The sequence below is a fragment of the Manis pentadactyla genome, chromosome 9, assembly GCF_030020395.1.
Source record: "Manis pentadactyla isolate mManPen7 chromosome 9, mManPen7.hap1, whole genome shotgun sequence".
NCBI classification, from domain to species: Eukaryota; Metazoa; Chordata; class Mammalia; order Pholidota; family Manidae; genus Manis; species Manis pentadactyla.
Window position 1 is genome coordinate 125,068,607 of NC_080027.1, and position 18,724 is coordinate 125,087,330.

Here is an 18,724-nt window from a genome sequence, read left to right on the forward strand (position 1 = left end):
TTTTTCCTCCCTTTCGGAGAGATCTTATCTTGGTGCCCTAAAAAGTGCTGAACCCCCTTCTTCACCCTGGAAAAAACGTTCCTGCTTATGGGGGACCACCTTGGTCCCACCACCCTTTAAAAAGGAAGGGGTACCAGACGGGCGCGGCAGCCCGGGTGGGAGAGACGTAAAATTCTACCTCTTTCGTCAAGTGCCCCCCGAGGCCAGCAGCGGGTCAGGCGCGACGGCTGGGACCCGCGGTTAGCCCCGCCCGCCCGCGCCCCCCGGAGCCCCTGGGTCCCCCCGGCTCCGCGCGAGGGAGGAGCGCGCGCTCGGCTGCGAGCAGGACACGGCCCGGCCGCGCGGGGGGGCGGCGGCGGCGGCGGCGGCGGAGGAGGAGGGCGCTGAGGCCACACCCATCGGCGAGCGGATCCCGGGGCGCAGAGCCGTCGGCCGCCGCGCTCGAGCCTCCGCCCGCACCGACCGCGGGACCCGGGCCGCACCGGGGAGGGGCCGCGCCGGGCCGCAGCGCGAGGCAGCGAGGGGCGGCGGCGAGCCGGCACCGGGCGGGGCCGGCGGCAGCGACCATGATCGCTTTGTTCAACAAGCTGCTGGACTGGTTCAAGGCCCTGTTCTGGAAGGAGGAGATGGAGCTCACGCTGGTCGGGCTGCAGTACTCGGGCAAGACCACCTTCGTCAACGTGATCGCGGTACGAGGAGGGCGCGGGGCGCGGGCCCGGGGCGCCGGCCGAGGGTCGGGCCTGCCTCCGTCCGCGCCGCGCCCCGGGGAGCCGGGGTCGCCGCCTGGCAGGGCCGGGCACGGCCCGGTGCCTGGCGGGGGAGGAGCGGGCCCCGGCGCTTGGGGCCTAGCACGGCCGGGATGGCACGGCCGGGGGTGGGGAGGGGGCACGAGGAGACGAGGCCGGCGCCCCGGGACCCGCGGTCCGGGGGGTCACGCAGTTAGGAGGGACCCGTTGCCCGCTGAGACAGGCCCCCTGCGACCCCGGCGCACGGGGGCATGACGGGGCGAAAGTGCCCGGGCCTCCAGGCCCCGCGGGCGGAGGGTCGCGGGAAGGGGCGGTCCGAGCGGCGTGGGGAGGGGGCCTGGGCAAGCCCGGCCCCACCCGGAGGGCTTAACCCCTCCTGCCGGAAGAGGAAGCCCGGCGCTTTTGAGGGGGAGGGGAGGCATCTCTGGGGTAGTGGCATCAGCTGAGGCCCTGGCTCCCGCCCAGACTTCTCGCCGGGGTCCAGGGAGGACGGCATCCTGAAGGGAGTTTGGGCGTCTCCGCCTGGCTCAGAAGTTGCAGGAGGAGGTGCCCGGACCAGGGGATGAGTTGGAGGGGCACTGCCCACTCTGGGGACACGGAGAGCGCGGCTCTGAGGGCTTGGGCTGGTCAAGACCGAGGCGGACCATTGCAAGTCTTTCAGTGCCAGGGGGCATGGTGGGGAAGGAGTTAAAAATCCTCAAAAAAAGGGGAAGATGAGCCTACGGGTGTGTGAGCTGAGGCTGCAGTAATGGCCGCGGCCTGCATTCAGAGCCCGGCTGGACTGGGCTTGTGGGGCTGAGGGAGGCTTGGAGCAGGGGCAGGGGTTGTCCAGGAACCTGGCCGCAGTCCCAAAACTGGGGTTTCTGAGAATTGTGGATTGGCCAGGTAACTAGCCGAAAATGCTGGTGAGATAGGTCAGCAAAGAAGTGTGGCCCGCCAGCCAGCCAGCCAAGGTACCTTACCCTGCCTGTGTTGTTGCCCATCCGGGCGGAAGAGGGTCTCAGCATCCCGAGATGCTGAGAGAGCATCGCCTGGGGCAGGTACCCCATGATCACATGTTTGGGCACTGGCTTCCTTTCCCAAGCATGTTTTGCAAATGACCTCTGCCCTTTCCTCCACCCAGTCACTCCTGGCTCCACATCAAACAGGGCAGGATCCTCAGGCCCTTGCTTCTCTTGCATGATGGTTTCTGGGCCAACACGCACCCCTAAGCTCCAGTCTGCCCGGGCTCTGGCCCCAGAGTCAGAGACGTTCTTTAGATGTGGCATTGACTTGGCCTCTGGGCTCCTTGAGCAGGTGCACAGCACCTGGGTTCTGATCCCGCAGGCCTGGGAAGCTTGGCTTCTACGCATTTAGATCTGGGAGATGCTTCTGGGGTCAGGCCAAGAGGCGAGACAAGTTGCTGCTGCTCTAATGGCTCAGCCTGGGTGTCACCTCCTGTCCCCGGGGAAGCTCTCACGGAGCATTTGCTGAAGCCATGCTCCTGGATGGGGGTGTACAGATATACAGTGGGCTGTTTCCTGGTCAGGAGGGTCTGCTCTAGACCAGCATCATATCCAGAGAGTGGGACACTGTGGCAGGTCAGGAACAGAATGCAAGAGGCAGATTCCACTGCCAGGATCAAGAGCATCTGTGATGTGCTGGGAAGTTCCTGCTTCCAGCCCATGCATTTCCCTTTTTGATATTAAATTAGCCACTTCAACTTGGACATCCTAAAAGTACAAGTGAAATTTCCCTGTAAAGAGGCTGTAAGGAAAACCACCCCTTGTACAGGGCTGCAGGGGGAGTTTCAGCGTTAGGGTGACCCCAGGGTTCTCAGATCTTGCAGGGCTACCACACTGGCATTTCCACCACCCTGTGTATGATCCCAGGGGAGGGTCTTTCAGGAAGAAATGAAGAGTCAGGACCCATGGGCGCTGTTCCCATGCCCACCGCTGACTTTCTGAATCACCCTTGCCTGTTTGTTTGGCCTCTTGTTTATCTCAGCTGTTTTCCCATTTGTTTTTTTTCCTACTCACTACATGTGGTCTGACTGTAAATAGGAATTGAGTCTATGTGTCTAGCTGCTCAGCAGGCTAATGTGAGCTGGACAAAAATTAGATAAAGACTTTACAATACTTTCAAGAATCTGAAACTGATCTTTTGCTTTCTGAAAAAGTTGTAATGCTGGGAAGTGGATGTTCTGCCTGAAGGAAACAAGAGGGCGTTTTCACATATAAAAGTCACAAAAGGGTAAAAGACAGTCCTGTGGAAGAACTAATCTTGGAGTACCCAACGGGGAGCGGGCCGGGGGAAGCTTTAGGAAGACAGATTTTTGACTTATAAAGAACTTCTAGAGGGTTGGTGCTCACCCAAGAGGGGATGAGCAGAGGGGATTCGGGTCTGAGACAAGAGTTTGGACTAGATGACTTCAGGGTTACCTCCCACCTTCAATGAGGAGCCTGCAGGATCAGGAAGCCTTAGCAAGGAAATAAAGTCATAACTGGTTCCAGCTTAGCTCTGACATTCTGCCAGTTCAGGCTGGTCTCTTCCATGGGAGCCAGTGAGCCTTGTTGCCAGAGGGCAATGATGGTTCCTCAGGCCATAGCAAACCATCTCCAAGTGCTCGGTGAGCCTTATTTGTCCGTCTCTAGCAAACCAAACCCCTTCTCCCCCACTTCACAGGAGGGAGGAAGCCCTGAGGCCCAGAGTTCCAAGTGTCTTGCCCAAGCTCCTCCAAGATGAAGGATGAGCAGGCAGTGGGCTTCCTGCCTCAGACTCGGTGCTCGTGATCGGCCCGGATGGGGATGGATAGGACCCCCTGCAGGGGTGTGGGTGCTCATACCGTGTGGGTCTCCCTGCCTGGAAGAGAAGCAGGCGCCCTTCAGAGAGCTCCCTTTTCCTCAGTGATCCTAACTTTTAGGGGCTCTTAGACTCTTTCCCCAGAGAAGCAGGCATACAAACATAAATTTGCATTTACAAGGGGTGCAGGGACTCTGTAAAACCCATGTGTGGCCCCCAGGTTAGGAGCCCTGTTCCACTGGCCATGAGCATCTACTGTGGGTAGTCAGTTCTGACATCCAAGGCATTTGGTGAATGAGATTGGTGATTCCTGCAGGTAAGAGGGAGTCGCGCTCATTCAGATGGGACCTCTGGGGTCTTTGTTCAGACTTACACACTCTGAATAAGAAACTGTCATCTCCTACGCCTTGGCTAATGGCCAGAGCCCCTGACCTCTTTATGTGACCCCTATGTGAGGCGAATTAACCCTACCACCCGGTAGAAAAAAATTTCACAATGAAGGAACAAGGCCGTCACCCTCAAGTTCAAGGTTAAGTGAGCCCTACCTCCTGTGGCCTGCATCTGGAGGGTAAGCAGAATGCCCCACGTAGAAACATGGACATGACCTTGGAGGTGAGTTTGGTCCGGCCTTATTTCTCTGGCTAGTTGAGAGCAATCTAGAGATCTTAGAAGCAGTTTAGAGGGGAGAAATGAAAATTACAGGAATTTGAATATAGATTATGGGAAACAGAATTATAGTCAAGTCCAAATTACTCAGCTCACACTTAATCAACACTAATATACACATGGTTCCTCTCCCCAGGAAGCTCTCAGTCTCATGGGGAGACACTCAAGTTAACAACTAATAATTCAATGTGTAGAGTGTCCATTCTAACAGATGGAATATGTGCAGATAAACCAAAACTGTGGGTGCCCCAGAAGTTGCTTGGTGTACATTGAAGTCTGGGGCTGGCCAATTTACTTGCCCCAAAACTTTTGACTTGGGTATTTACTATTAGTTTGAAAATTTGTCTGCTTCCTTTGAGATCCCCCTTGCCTGTTTACCATGACTTGTTCCGGGATCTCACACTGGGAGGTAATTGCTCTTCTGCTCCACTGGAGGCAAATCCAGTAAAGGGCCTTCTGTCCCTACAGAGAGATGTGGGTTAGACCTTGGGAAAAATTCCCTCTCAGTCTAGGTTGAAGACTTTGAGATTGCCTGACGAAGACGAGCCTCTTCATTCATAGGAGAGCTCCAGGTGTGGGGTGGACACCTGGGTTGGTTTCAGCCTGTCCTGCCTGAAAGCCAGAGACACTCAGGAGATGGCCCCAAGACCCCCCAAATGGGATGCCTCAGAAGTTCTGGCCTGGCCTCTGTTTTTACAGCCTTTTGGTTTGTGTCTCTCAGGAATGTGCATCTGGGTCCTGGTGATATTTGCCCCTTTTCCAATTCTGACTCTTCCTTCTAGTCAGGACAGTTCAATGAGGACATGATCCCCACTGTGGGTTTCAACATGCGCAAAATCACCAAAGGCAATGTGACCATCAAGGTGAGTGGCAGGGAGCTGAAACCCGGGCACAGGCTGGGAGCCGCACAAGCGTGCACCTGAGGCCCCGGGAGAGGCTTGGGTAGTGGGGAAACGGGGCAGGAGACTCCTGAGGCGGTCAGGGGTGTGGGGGAGCTGAGCAGGGTCAGCAAAGGGATCCCCGGGCGGGGCCCGGGAGTGGGGGAGGAGGGCAGGGAGGGGAGGGCTTGGCAACCAGGATGGAGTCAGCTGCCTGCCTGCTGCTGAGACATCTCACCCTCTTCTTGCTCAGCTCTGGGACATCGGGGGACAACCCCGATTCCGCAGCATGTGGGAGCGCTACTGCCGAGGAGTGAGCGCCATCGTGTAAGTGTCAGGCAGGGCGGGGCCACAGGACTGACTGCTCAGCCTCACCTGGCTCCCCCAGCCCTGCTCCCTGCGGGGACCTTAGGCACAGAATTGGGTTAATCCTCTTCCTTGGTTCAGGACACGTGTCCACGCTTAGCCTACCCTTTGCGTGCCGCTGGTGGATTCCCTGAAAGTGCTCTGGGTGCCCCCACCCACCTAAGGACCAGAGCATCCGACGGCCGGGCGTGCCTGCGCGGCCCCTTGGTGCCTCCGTGCCTCCCCCAACCCGAAGTCACCTCTCTCCTTAATTTGATGTGATTGAAATGGTTCAGTCCCTCGCTTTTTAAAAACAATTTAGCATCCATATGCCCAAGCAAAAGATTGCTTTGTTTTCACCGTTTGTAACCTGTTCTTAAAAAGTATCTTGTGGCAGGAAAGTTCTGCGGGGCTTCCTTTGTTTTTTATGTGCAACCTTATCTGGCCTTCCCATAAAAATATTTAAGAGGGTCGCTTTGCGAGGGACGTAGGTCTGGTCCAAGGGCACCAGAGCACCCGTTGCCAGGCTTTGCCACGTGAGTGACAGCTTCCCCAGAGGGGGCCTTTGGAGGACAAGATCATGACAGGCCCTGGCAGTCCTGCAGCTTCTTTTTACTCCAGCGATTCAGAAACCAGTCCCTGCGGCACCTGCCTTGAGCCCGTGAATCCAGAGGTGACTCAGCTGCAACAAGATGTTTTCTGTGCCAAGCAGCAGCTCCTTCTCTTCCTGTCTCTCAGCCTGGAGTGTCCACATGCTTGTCCCCTCCCTGCCTCCCCCAGGTACATGGTGGACGCCGCTGACCAGGAGAAGATCGAGGCCTCCAAGAATGAGCTCCACAACCTGCTGGACAAACCTCAGCTGCAGGGCATCCCGGTCCGCGGCACTGATGGGGTGGGAGGGGGCGGGGCGGGGGCAGGCCCTTCAGGCGGGGAAAGGAAATGGGAGGCCCGCTGAAGCCAGCCTGGCCACCGCTGCCCTGGCTTCAGGCCTTGACCTCTCTTCTCTGTAGGTCCTAGTCCTGGGCAACAAGCGAGACCTCCCAGGGGCATTGGATGAGAAGGAGCTGATAGAGAAAATGTGAGTCTGGCAGCTCTTCTGTCCCCCCTGCTCCCCATGTCCCTGGGCAGAGATGGCCGCTGCTGTCAGTGGTGGCCACATGGTGGCAGCAGAGCCCACGTTCCAGGAGCCTCGCCCTCCCCATGGACGTTCCCGGGGCAGGAAAGGGGGCCCCAGCGCCCCCAGCCCCAGGCCTCCTGGGCAGTCCCAAGCCTCAGCAGATTCTGCTCTGGTCTCCCCCCAGGAATCTGTCTGCCATCCAGGACCGAGAGATCTGCTGCTACTCCATCTCTTGCAAGGAAAAGGACAACATTGGTGCGTGGGTTTGGAGGAGATGCTGGTATTCTGGGAAGTAGGGGGGGCAGGGGCGGAGGGGAGGGACGCTTCGGGTGTTGCAGTACAGTGGCTCTCAAAGGCTCGCACTCCAGGTCTTTCCTTGAAGCCAAAAGCTGTGTGGTTCTCCTGGGGTCACACAGGCAGCCAGGAGGCTCAGAGGCGGAGGCCATCACCCGGTAGTGTGACCTTGGGCCTCACACCCCACGTGTAACATCACAGGGTTGGACCAGGTGATTCCTAGGCCCTTCCTGGCTCTGCGGTCCAGGATGCTGTCTCTTTCACAGCACCCAGTCGCCCTGCTACCTGTTTGGAGCCTAGTATCTCTGGGCTGTTGTTGAGCTACACGCTGACCCACACCCACACCCACACAACTCCCCCACACCCCCACACACACACTCTGCACTTTTGGGAGCCCTGGGCTTCCTGCCACACCCCCAGGTAGTGGCTCTGCTTCTGCAGCGGCTCAGCCCTGGCAGCCCTGTAACCCTCTCTCTTGCTCCCTGCCCAGACATCACCCTACAGTGGCTTATTCAACACTCCAAGTCACGGAGAAGCTGAGACCGCGGCCCTGCCCCTCGGACCAGGGACCCCCGTCATCCAAGCCTGAAGCCGAGCTCCCGCCCACCCCTAAACCTGTCCCCGCTAAGCCTGACCCTCCTCTCGCAGTGTGGGGAGGGGCTCTCTGGGGATCTCAGAGTTCTGTTCTGCTGAGGTTTGAACTCCTGATTTTATTGTAAAATAAATCACTCCAGTTCTGGTCCCCTGACCTCTAGCCCTTCCCCTCTCCCTGTGTCCCTCCTCTGCCCCACCCTGTTTCCCCTTCCCTCCACGCCCAGGCCCCAGGCCCCAGGCCCCCCACCCTCCTCTCTCCCCTGCCGCACTCCTACTTCCCTTTTCAACACTCTTCTGTTAGTGTCCTGTGTGTACAGTATATATATGTATATATATTTTAATTTTTTAATTTAAGCAAAAACTAAAATCAACCATTTGATGCTGCAGGGGCCAGTCAGGATCTGGGAAGGGGTGGTCTGGAGAGAAGAAAGACATTCGGGGTTGGCCTGGGGCAGGTTCAGACCAGGAGAGTGAAGGCTGGCACCTGGGGCAGGTACCAGCCTGGGCACTGGTGACCATCCCCATGTCCTGTGTGTCCACTTTCCAATATGACTTGTCCCTACAGTGCTTGAATGTCACAGGCTGATGGGAGCCTCCAGAGGCGCCCCTCTCTACCCTCAGCCTCAGTAGGGCCACCAGGCACAGTCAGGTGCCAGAGACCACCAGGCCAAAGGGGCAGGAGGCCCACAGCCATGTGGCCCCAGAAGCCTCCTCCTGCCTGCTCCTGGCCCCCAGCTCCTGCCCGCCCCGGGGCCCCCACCTCCATGGGCCACCACCTCATTTTCTGTTCTCATTTTGCAGAGTTGCACAAGGAGAGAACTTGGCATGGGGGGGTTGGTTCTTTGGGTTTTGTTTTCTGTTCGTTTATTTGTTTAATTTAATGATTTGTAAAGTGACGTTCCTCTTCCTTTTTTACACTTTTCAACTCATATTTAACCTCTGTTTGGAAAACGATTCTTGTAACTGTACATTTTTTTGCCTCCTAACAACAGTAAGAATAAATGACCAATTTTGTGTTGGGGGCGTGTATGGTGCAGATTATTTTTCCGTAGATGGCACGGAATGAGCAGCAGGCCTGGGGACACCAGCACACCCCACACGCTGGGCACAAACAGCCACGGGGGAGGCGCGCGCTCGCGCAGGCACACAGCAGCACTGCACCGAGCAGCCTCTGCACACGTGCCTGGGCCCTCGCCTGGCCGCCGCCTCTCGTTGACTTTTCGTGTGGTCCCAGCTTTGAGCTTGCAGGGGCCCAGTGGAGCTCGGGGTCTTCAGGGAGCTGCCTGAAACCTGGGTTACCGTGGCAGGAGCATGGGCTCCTCCCAGGGTGCGGGACAGAGCCTGTGTTTTCTTTTGGTCTGTCCACCTGCAGCCAGAGTTGGACGCAGGCCAGCACTCTGTCCCCTGCCACTCTAGAACCAATTAATTGCCCTCCTGGGGCAATGCTGGGCTGTCAGAGCCTGATGGCCAACCCGTCCTTCGTGCTTCTCTATTGGTGTTAGGGCTGCTGATTTCCGGGGAGCGGCAGTATCCTCACTTCTCTGCCCAGTTCCCAAGTTCTCCCCCTCCCACCCCAACCTTCAGAGCTGGGCCCCCTCCTCGCTGCCCACAGCTGCCGCCTCTGAGCCGTGCGGGCCCAGCTTACCCAAATCCGAGGCCATCTTGACCCAGTTTTAGAGTAAGCCCCGCCTCTCTCCTGCTTCACCTCCTCAGTGTCCCTGCTCCCTGGAAGAGGACCCCTCCTGCCCGGCCTCTGCAGGAAGGAGCTGTGCTCCCCTTCACTCTGGGGGCAGTGGTGCCAGGGCGCTGGGTCCTCTGCCTCCTGGGCCCTGAGCCGTCCCTGTTAGCTCTGCACTTCGGCCTACCTGACCCTAAGAGCCAGCAGGGAGACGTGACCTGTCCCGGAGGCCTGGGGAGTTTGAGGAAGGAATGTGATTGAATTTGGCAAATGGAGCTAAATGATTTTAGGGTGACTTCCAACTCTAAGGAATGAGAAGTGAGCCCCCTGTTTGATGCGGCAGCTGGGGTCAGGATGTCCCCATGCTCTCCCAGCTGCACACGTGGCAGCAGCTGCCCCTGGCCTGGCGGGGCGGGAGGACCAACAGTCGCTCAGCCGAGGAGCTGGACGGGGGCTGTGGGGTTGACCCGCCTTTCTCAGGCCCTGCAGCCTCCCATGACAGGCGAGCTTTGAGATGAGACAGGGTGAGCTGACTGCAAGTGGCATCATGGCATCATCCTGCCAGTGTCTGCACGCAGCAGGGGCTCTGATGCAACTTAGTCGGGTGAGAGTGGCACAGGGAGCAGGTCGTGCGCATGTGAAATGCATCATGTTTAGGGCCCCTTGAGCTGCCAAACCTGGGTGAGTTTGAGAATCCCCGGGCCAGGCCTGCTCCGGGTGTGACCTGGAGAATCAAATTCCCAAAAGAAAGGGAGGGAGACAAGGACCATCCAGCTGCTTTACGTGCCCGCCTCACGGAAGACCAGCCACCTGTCGGGGACTGTCCTGTTTACCGACGGGGCGGGAGGTTCTGTCACTGCACCCAGGCAGACAGGAGGAAGGCGATTCTCACTGCAAAGTGCGTGTGCTTCCCCCACCAATCCCCCAGCTGGGGGGCTCGGTGGGTTGCCCCACCCCCACCCGGCGTCAGGTCTGAGGGCTGGCCTCCTAAATCTGCCCTAAGTGGGAGTGAGAATGTCCATGCAGCCTCCCAGCAGCCCAGCTCTAGTCCACCGCCCACCACTGTGCCAACCGGGCCCCCACCCAAAGCCTGGGACCCCTGAGCAATAAATGCCACATTGTTCGCCCAGCTGGCCCAGGCTGGAGAGACAGTGGCTCTTTCCCAAGGCCCGGCTGGCCTGCTGACTAATCCTGTAAGCCTTTCACGTTGGCTGGCGTGGGAGGCAGTGGCGGGGCCTCGGAGCCTCCGTCTCCCCCCTTTCAGTTGAGCAGGCCAGCCAGCAGGAGGGAGAGGCAGGGGGCACCCACAGAGGGGGACAGGCCCCCACGGATACTGCTGTGCCTCCCTCCGCTGCCCTCTGCCTTCTGTTCTCGGCTCTCTCCAGGTCCCAGCTGTGCCTCGGATCACCCCGCCCGACTTCCTGCATCTCCTAGGAACTATGGGGTGGCGGGGGGCATGGTACTGGCAGAGAGGGAGTTGGGGGTGCAATGTGGAGGAAGTGGCCCTGGTAACTCAGCGCAGCAGGCCTGCCTTTGGCCCCCTGTCCAAACTGCTCCCCTGCTAAGTTTGTACCAAGTGGGGGGCTTCAGTCACTGTGGCAACAGGTCCACCAAGAAACCAGTGGGTGTCCTTCCCCAGCACAGAGAGTGTGCACATGGCGGCACTGTCACCTAGCAACGGCCTCCCTCGCCCTTGGCGTCACCCGTCCTGGGGGTGGGTGCCAGGGAGAGAGAACAAGGCTGTTAAGATCCCGAGAGAGGGGGGAAGGAGGCTTGGGCACAGGGCTGGCCAGGGCCGAGGGGTGTGGGAGGGGTGGACAGAGGAGAATGGAGTCCAGGACACTCGGCAACCCCTGCCTTGGGGGCCCTTCTGAGCCCCGGGACCCCACCGGCCTGGCAGGCAGAAACTGCTGTGAGACCCAGGGCAGCGCTTCCCACCCGGAAGGATAGTTCTGAAGAAAGCCAGGCTTACCAGGCCAGGGACTGATTTGTGGCCTGGGCTGAGGGGTCCCTTCTGATTGACTGCGTGCCAGCTTCCCTGGCCCAAACAAGGCCAAGGGGCCGTCGGAAGGGCCCAGAGGGGACACCGAGGAAGTGGAACACAGTGCAGGCCCAGCAGGAGGAGACGGGAAGGGGCTGGGGTGGGTGGGGGCAGGCTGGGGACAGGCAGCTGGGTCAGCCACAGGCACAACGGCCTGAGCTGAGAAGCGGAACAAGGCCGGCTTCTCAGAACCACCGGGGCTGGAGCTCCCGGGCCCTCGGAGGGCAGGCTGCTGGCTTCTCTACAAATGGGGGCTTTGTGGAGAGAGAGGAGCAGAGGTGGGGGCTCAGAGGAGGTCCATTGGCAGCCAGAACGGCTGGGCTCAGGCCTGGATGACACCTCGCACCCAACCCCCAGGCCTTCCATCCACTCTGCCCCTCAAAAACTGTATGTAGGGCCACAGGGCTGGGCAGGACACCAGCCACAGGCCAGAAAGGGCACAGGGGGCCAGGAGGAATCCCCCCAGGGCACTGCCTGTCCTAGGGAAGGCCCAGGTGCATGGGTTCAGCCAGGATGGGGCACAAGAAAGTCTAGGGTCCACAGAGGGAGTTCTACCTAATTTATTGTTTTTCAAGAAGGGCCTTCTACAGGGGGGCACCTAACAAGGGGGCCCAGACAGGGCAACCTGGGTACCTCAAAGGAGGAAGAAGGGAGAAAGATCCTCCCAGAGAAGAGAAGGCGCCGAGAGGAGGAGCATCTGGGCCTGGGACGGACCCAGTCCCCGGAAGAGCCAAGCCGGGCTGGCCCCCGAAGAGCCCCCCCTGCTCCAGGATGGGGGGTAAGGGGGTGAGAAGAGATATCGTCAGGTCCGAGACAACGGAAGCAGGGCTGGAGCCAGGTGAAGGTCTGGCTCCCGGCCAGCAGGACTGAGTGTTCCTAGGCAGTTCCAAAGGCCTGGAAGCATCCCACCCATCAGCTGAGAGGACAGGGCAGGAAGGCCCCTGAGGACAGGGGAGGCCCTGCTCGGAGAGCGGGCTTTGGCACACCCCACCCGCAGCACAAGGAGCCAGGGCCCCCTCTAGCCGGCAAGACCTGTGGGGACAGCGACCCCGGATGCAGATGGGGGCGGCTCCCCACCCCGTCCTGCGCACCTTGCCCGGCCCCCGTGCCTCCCGCTGGGGCCTGGCCTCAGCAAGGCGTGCCCAGGGGCAGGAGCGGGGGTGACTCCCTGGGCCTGTGGAAGTAGGTGGGGGAGGCCATCTCGGTCTTGAGCTTGCTGTCCGGGCCGGGGGCAGCCGTGGGCTCAGAGGCCAGGCCACACTCCGAGCAGCAGCAGCAGCAGGCCAGGAAGGCCTGGCCCAGCGGCCTGCAGATGCACAGGAGGAGCACGGGGGAGGTGGCGCCCTTGAGGAAGGCGGAGAGCTGGGTGATGAGGCCCAGGAGGTCTAGGGTCTGGCGGCTCAGCTCCACAGACAGGTAGGCCACCACAATGCTGCACACGTTCTCGGGGAGGGTGCAGAGGGCATAGACCGCGGTGAGGCCCGCCACCGTGCTGTTGAGCTGGCTCTCACACGGCTCGTGCTTGCCGGCCCGACTCTCTGGCTTCCTCCCCGGCGGGCCCCGCACCCGCCACGTCACCAGCTGGCAGGTGACTGTGAAGAGGATGGGCAGGCAGAAGTAACAGCCGAAGGACCACCACATGCGGGCGTTCTGGTAGGTCATCACCAACGAGTACAGGGCCTCGGGCAGGCTGGCCGAGGGCTTCATGATGCATGAGTCCACTGTGCCCGTGGTGGGGGCGGGCTCCTGCACCAGCTGCCACAGCAGGAGCTCGGGCACAGCCAGCATCATGGAGCCCACCCAGATGACGGCCAGCTTGGCCAGGATAGACTGGCACCTCTCGATGGGCCTCACCTTGGGCAGGGTGCTGGTGGCCACGTGGAAGCGGTCGATGCCCAGGGCACAGAGGCTGAAGGTGGTGACCCCCAGAGAGGAGACCTGTGGGCCAAGGCGTGCAGGAAGAGAAAAGCGCAGGTCAAGTCCGGGCAAAGGAAGATTCTGGCCTAGTCAGAGCAGCAGCTGAGTGGAAGCAGAGATGACAGTGAGGACTGCCCTTCGGTGAGCATCCTCCCGCCAGGCGTGCCCAGACATCGTCGCGTCCTCGGGACCACCCGCCTCACAGAGGAGAATGGGGTCAGACAGCAGGAGGGCCTTGGCGTGCGGCCGCTGAGGCCCAGGCGCAGACCCACTGACACCTCTGCCCTTGGCCTCTTGGGCGAGCGGATGAGAAGCTGGGCCCACAGACCGTGCACCCCCGAGACTGGGAAACCGCCTCTAAGGCAGAATCGAGAGGGAGGCACGCAGTTCTGGGTCTCTGCAGGTCCTCCCACGGCGTGTGCAGCGAGTGAATGGTCTTGTGGAACACGGCTCTCACACCCTCACACCCATACACACTCACACACACACACTACCGCACTTACTCACACACTCTCATGCTTATTCACATCCTCTCACACTCACACTCATGCACACACACACACACTGTCATGTACATATACACACACACATACTCTCATGCTTATTCACATCCTCTCACACTCACACTCATGCACACACACACACTCTCATGCTTATTCACATCCTCTCACACTCACACTCATGCACACACACACACTCTCATGCTTATTCACATCCTCTCACACTCACACTCATGCACACACACACACACTGTCATGTACATATACACACTCACACACACACTCTTATTACACACACGCTCCCCCACACTCTTGCCCTCCCCGCCCTGTCAGGAGAGGCAGCCCCCTCCAAGCTGGCCCGCGCCCCTCCCCGCGTGCTGTTCAGGAGCGCCCAGGAAGGGCGCCCTGGGAGCCGAGGGAAAGGAGCCAGAGCAGCAGGGGGAGAAAGTGCCGGAGAGGAGAAGGGCGGCGAGCCCTCCGAGCTGCTGGATGGCGTCCGGCCACGCTCAGGGACTGTGCTCAGCCCCGCTTTCCGTCCAACTTCTTCCCTCTTCTGGCAGGGGGAACACAGCCACGTTATTAGCGCTGCCACCAAGTGTCCCTTAGTGAGGCCCACCCCCTCGCTTGGCAGGGGAGCTCACGGGGCAGAAGAGCAGCCTCCAGGCTTGGGCAGAACACCACCTCTCCTTTCCCTGCATCTCACGTTTTACTTCACGCTGCCTTCCCCTGCTTCCTCCTGGGGCCACCCTGATTGCTCTGAGGAGGTGCATTAGGACCCTCACCTCCCACCCCAGCACCAGCCAGGGGGGACCCGAGGCTCTGTCAGCTCGTGGCCCCCCTCCCCTGCAGGAGGCGCGGAGGGGTGGCCGAGGAGGATCTGGGCCAGAGCCGAGGTAGTGGGTATGCCGAGAAAAGCAGGGTTCATCTACATCTGTTCTCCCTGCCCCCTACTCTTAGACCACTCCCCAGTAAAAAAAACCACTTATTTATTGAGTTATTTTCATTCTAAGCACTTTATAGACATTACCCATCAGGAATTCACTCAGATAGCTATTGTTACTGCTATTGCCCCCAATTTCCAGATGAGGAAATTGAGGTTGACACAGGTCATGTAACTTAGCAAGGTCACTCAGCTAATGAAGGGCGAAGCCTGGTTTCTAATCTGGTCTGTCCAGGTCCAGAGTCCTTGCGTCTGACCTTTCACAGCTCACCTGGCTGTGACCTCCAGGTGGTAAAAGAGGCACAGGCTGTTCCCAGGTGTAGGCCTTCCTTCAGGTTTGAGTACCTTTGGACACCATCACATGGTCTGCCTGGGCTGGGAAGGACAAGAATCTAACTGCTGGGCCTCAGGGCGTCTGCCCATCACTAACACAGGGACCTGGGGACAGAGCTGGGAGCAGGACCCATGTCCAGATGCCTGACCCTGATTCCTTCTCACCCAGCCAGATCACCCATGTCACGTAACACCACCCTCTCTCAAGAAGGACAGCAGCCTTCACAGGAGGCCACAGTCACTCCAGTCCTCATTATTACCCCCCACATAGCCAAAATGCAAAACGCTGCTTGCTTATTTTGTATTCCTGTATAGACACAGTGGCCTTGCTGCGTCTCTCATAAATGCACTTATATGGGTGTATTTTTGCAGTACTTTGATTAAGCTGTCTCTATGTTATCCACACCCATGTGCTCGTCTTAATGTGGAAGTTCCTAAGGTGAGGAGAGAACAAAACCTGAGAATTGTAGAGAGCTGGAAGGGCCATCTGGTCTACCCACCGGCTGGAAAATAAGGAAATTGGAGGGGAACTAGGCCTGCCCAGTGACATCCAGTATGTAAGTGACAGAGCTGACACCAAAAACCCCCAAGCCCCAGCTCCCAGAACCAGGCCTTCTCTTTCAGAGATGACTGAGGAGGTTGCTGACGGTGGCGGCCACAGAGATGACAGTCACAGTAAGGGAGGGTCCCTGGAGGGTCCCTCCCTCTGGTGTCGGCATCACGCAGACCGGACACTGACCTGACCTGGGGGATCTGTAGCAGGTTGGGTCTCCCATTGGAGCCCCTTTGGGAGGCAGGATATTGAGGAGTAAAGAAGGGAGCTGTGGGAGCAGGCCTGTGGCGGGTGGGGGGGGGGGGCGGCACCAAGGGAGGAAAAGGAGACGCCCCAAGGACAGCCGGTTGCGGTTGCCCGGGTGGGAGGCTGGAGGAGGGCCAAGGGAGGGGCGGGACAGCCGGAGGTGCAGGGGGAGAGGTACTACGCTTTGGGGCTGCACCCGGGGCCCTGCACACCTGCCCACTTAGTCTGCCTGGCAGCTCCCAGGAACCAATGCTGTATTTATCTTCTTGCCCAGTTTGGAGGAGAACTGGCAAAACAGAGCTCCAGACCTCTGGGGTCCCGCACACCCACAGACCCCACTTCCAACAGCCTGGTGGATGGCAGTCCCCCCAGCTGAGCTCTGGCAGGGCACACACTCACCTCCATGAAGGGTACAGCCCGGCAAGAAATGTCACCCAGCAACCTCTGCTTGGTGATCTCATTGAAGATGACGACAGGGAGGCAGAAAAAGAGGACCAGGAAGTCCCAGAGGGCCAGGCTCGCGAGGATGGAGTTCCAGGCGCTCTTCAGGTGGTAACTGTGCCACACGATGCACATGACGGACAGGTTGCCCACGAGGCCCACCGCAAACACCAGCAGGGCCAGGAGCATGATGGCATAGGCCCTGTACGAGCTCTCGGTCACTGGGTACAGGGGGTTCTGAATCTGCAGCCTCTGACCAGGCGTCCCCGTCAGATTGCCCCGAGCCTCCTGCCTGCTGCCTGGGGTCCCCCCATCCTTGTCTGGGTCGGGGCTGGCGGCCACCAAGGGCTTGGTGGGCTGCACGCCAGCAGGGCGGATGGGCCGGGGGTACTCAGCCCATTCCTCGGGCACATACTGCTGCACCCCCCTGGCCTCCTCATCCTCAGTGCCTCTCCTGGGCCGGCTCTGCTGCTCCTGGACCTCGGCTCTGTGCCTGCCCGGGTGCAGGGGGGCACCCCCAGAGACTCTGCTCAGCCCCACAGCCGACACCACGGCGAAAGAGACAGCTATCGGCCATAGCCACCGCATGGCCGGACGAGCAGGAGGCGGCTGCCCCACGGACAGCGGGTGGGCACAGGGGACCCAAGCACTGGCCTGACTCGAGAGAGGCAGCTGGCTGGTGGGTCCGCCCAGTCAGGCGTCTGGCATCACCAGCCTGCCCCAGAGGACTCGAGCTGCTCCCTCCCACCCTGCCGGCCATGGCTGGGCAGGGCCCTCTGCTGGACACGGGGCACTCTTTGCTGCCCTCATGCATCTCGCCTCCAGGACAGCCCTTCCCAGGCCCCACAGGAAACAGCATGTCCGAACTGCAGGGCCCCAGAAGCCCGCGCTCCAAGCTGCTGAAGCCAGAGAGGGAACATGGCTTGCCCGGGCCCCACGGTGAGTAGGGACAGAACGGGAACTGAGGTGCAGGTCTCCCGGCTCCCCTTCAGGAGATAATTCTAAGGCAGCTGCTTTCAAAACTGGACAGTTAACTGTCATTGTCGTGTACTGAACACTTACTAGCCCCCAGCACTCGGCCACTTGCTCAAACAAGCCCCACAATAGCTCTGTGGGCTAAGTGCTATTATTATATTATTACCATTTTTCAGTTAGAAATCTGAGGCTTGCGGAGATCCGTCACTAACCCCACAGCTGATGCATGGCAGAGCTGGGCCTGAGGCCTGGATCTGACTCCAGGCCTTTTAACTCGATGCTGTTCTCAGCAAGCCTGAGTCTATATGCTCACCTCCCAGCCACACAAACTGCCCTCAGAAAGCAGCAGCAGTCAAAAATTTAAAACACCACATTCTGATCCAAACCCAAGATGGACAGACATTTCAATAACAAAGCATCATGAGCACCTGCTCTGTTTTAGACACGGTGTGCACAACAGTGTAAGAGACCTGCCACCACAGGGCTTCATCCCAGAGGGGGAAATAAATCTGTGATTAAATAATTACAATTCAGTATAATAGAAGGTCTGAAAGGCAAAGGGGGCCCGAAGAAACCTGGAGAGATCTAGATGGCCTCCCAGATGAGGTGCCATTTGAATGGATCCTGAGAAATGCCTGCGCGTTTGCCAGACAGACAGTGGGGAAGGAAGGGATCGTGGAGGAAGCCATGTTAAGTGCAAAGGCCCAGAGGCGGGGCAGTGGGCGGTGCATCTGCAAGATGGCCATGACCTCAAGAAGGCTGGGATGCAGGGCAGTACAGGGCAGGGTGTGCGGGTTTGGGGCAAGGAGCCTGGAGAGGCCAGCTGGGGAGGGCCCAGGAAGGACATTCCAGGCCACGGAGTTTCCCCTTCATCCTGAAGGCAGTGGAGCGCTGCAGATTGTTGGCAGAGCAGCAGTGACTTGGGCACGCTGCTCCCTGATGGGCAGCTGGGGTCACGGCAGCCTGGAGCAGGGGGACCCAGGGGCAGGGGTACTTGGGAGGCAGTGGTCTGGTGGAAGCGAGGAGCACGGAGTGCTGGGAAACCAATAACAGGACAGGGCTTCAGCCGCACTTGGGAGGGACGGTCAAGGCTGACCCCCAGGTGCGGGGAGGACTGCTCACCTGTGCAGGGGGATGAGGGGAACCCCGTGTGGGGGCGGGAGAAAACCTCAGCTCTGCATACACAGAACCCTAATGGTACGGGTGGTTAGGGAGAGAAGTAGGAGAGAATTCTCCGCAGCTCACAGCTCGTGAGGAAGGTGAGTGCTGGGGGCACGGGGCATGCAGGAGGCAGGTCAGGCTGCCAGGGACAGCAAGGCACACAGAGGGGTCTTTTGTTATTCTTTTTGTGGGGACAGGAGACAGAGGTGCTTACAGGACTGGGCTTGTCTGGGGTTCAGAGGAAGTCAGATCAGTCAAGGACTCTCCTGTCCCCACCACTGCCCCCACCAGCCTGCTCCCCGGGGTGGGGAGGAGAGGCCAGGACTCCTCGTCTGCATCCCACGTCCTCAGGAGAGGGTGGAAAAGGGGCTGTAGGAGAGACAGGGGTGCCCAGACCTCATCCTGAGCATCACGTGGTCCAGCCCCAAGACTGTGCTCCCCTAATCCCACCGAGAACTGACCCCTGGACCTGCCCCTGAGTAAGTCAGATCCTTCCCACCTCCAAATCCCCATGGCAC

The 18,724-nt window shown here is 59.4% G+C and overlaps 2 protein-coding genes across 2 annotated transcripts; one reads left to right on the plus strand and one right to left on the minus strand.

The window, feature by feature from the left end:
- The first annotated feature begins 389 nt into the window (after positions 1-389).
- ARL8A (ADP ribosylation factor like GTPase 8A) lies at positions 390-8,440 on the plus strand. The gene is made up of 7 exons (XM_036909547.2): positions 390-689; positions 4,976-5,056; positions 5,325-5,398; positions 6,197-6,290; positions 6,427-6,494; positions 6,718-6,788; positions 7,318-8,440. The coding sequence occupies exons 1-7, from the start codon at positions 567-569 to the stop codon at positions 7,365-7,367; spliced, it is 561 nt and encodes a 186-aa protein (XP_036765442.1). The 5' UTR covers positions 390-566; the 3' UTR covers positions 7,368-8,440.
- GPR37L1 (G protein-coupled receptor 37 like 1) lies at positions 8,284-16,829 on the minus strand. The gene is made up of 3 exons (XM_036909542.2): positions 16,029-16,829; positions 10,060-13,078; positions 8,284-10,027 (listed from the first exon to the last, which is right to left on the minus strand). Exons 1-2 carry the CDS (start codon positions 16,656-16,658, stop codon positions 12,269-12,271), a joined length of 1,440 nt encoding a protein of 479 aa, XP_036765437.2. The 5' UTR covers positions 16,659-16,829; the 3' UTR covers positions 8,284-10,027; positions 10,060-12,268.
- Between the last annotated feature and the right edge of the window lie 1,895 nt (positions 16,830-18,724).

What these genes read in the sequence shown, in the direction of transcription:
- ARL8A (XM_036909547.2), top strand. Translation starts at nt 567, where the DNA reads ATGATCGCTTTGTTCAACAAGCTGCTGGACTGGTTCAAGGCCCTGTTC. An exon ending in CCTTCGTCAACGTGATCGCG is followed by an intron (nt 690 to 4,975) that starts GTACGAGGAGGG and finishes TCTTCCTTCTAG; the next exon opens with TCAGGACAGTTCAATGAGGA. An exon ending in AAGGCAATGTGACCATCAAG is followed by an intron (nt 5,057 to 5,324) that starts GTGAGTGGCAGG and finishes CTTCTTGCTCAG; the next exon opens with CTCTGGGACATCGGGGGACA.
- GPR37L1 (XM_036909542.2), bottom strand. Translation starts at nt 16,658, where the DNA reads ATGCGGTGGCTATGGCCGATAGCTGTCTCTTTCGCCGTGGTGTCGGCT. An exon ending in GGGCTGTACCCTTCATGGAG is followed by an intron (nt 13,079 to 16,028) that starts GTGAGTGTGTGC and finishes CTTGGCCCACAG; the next exon opens with GTCTCCTCTCTGGGGGTCAC.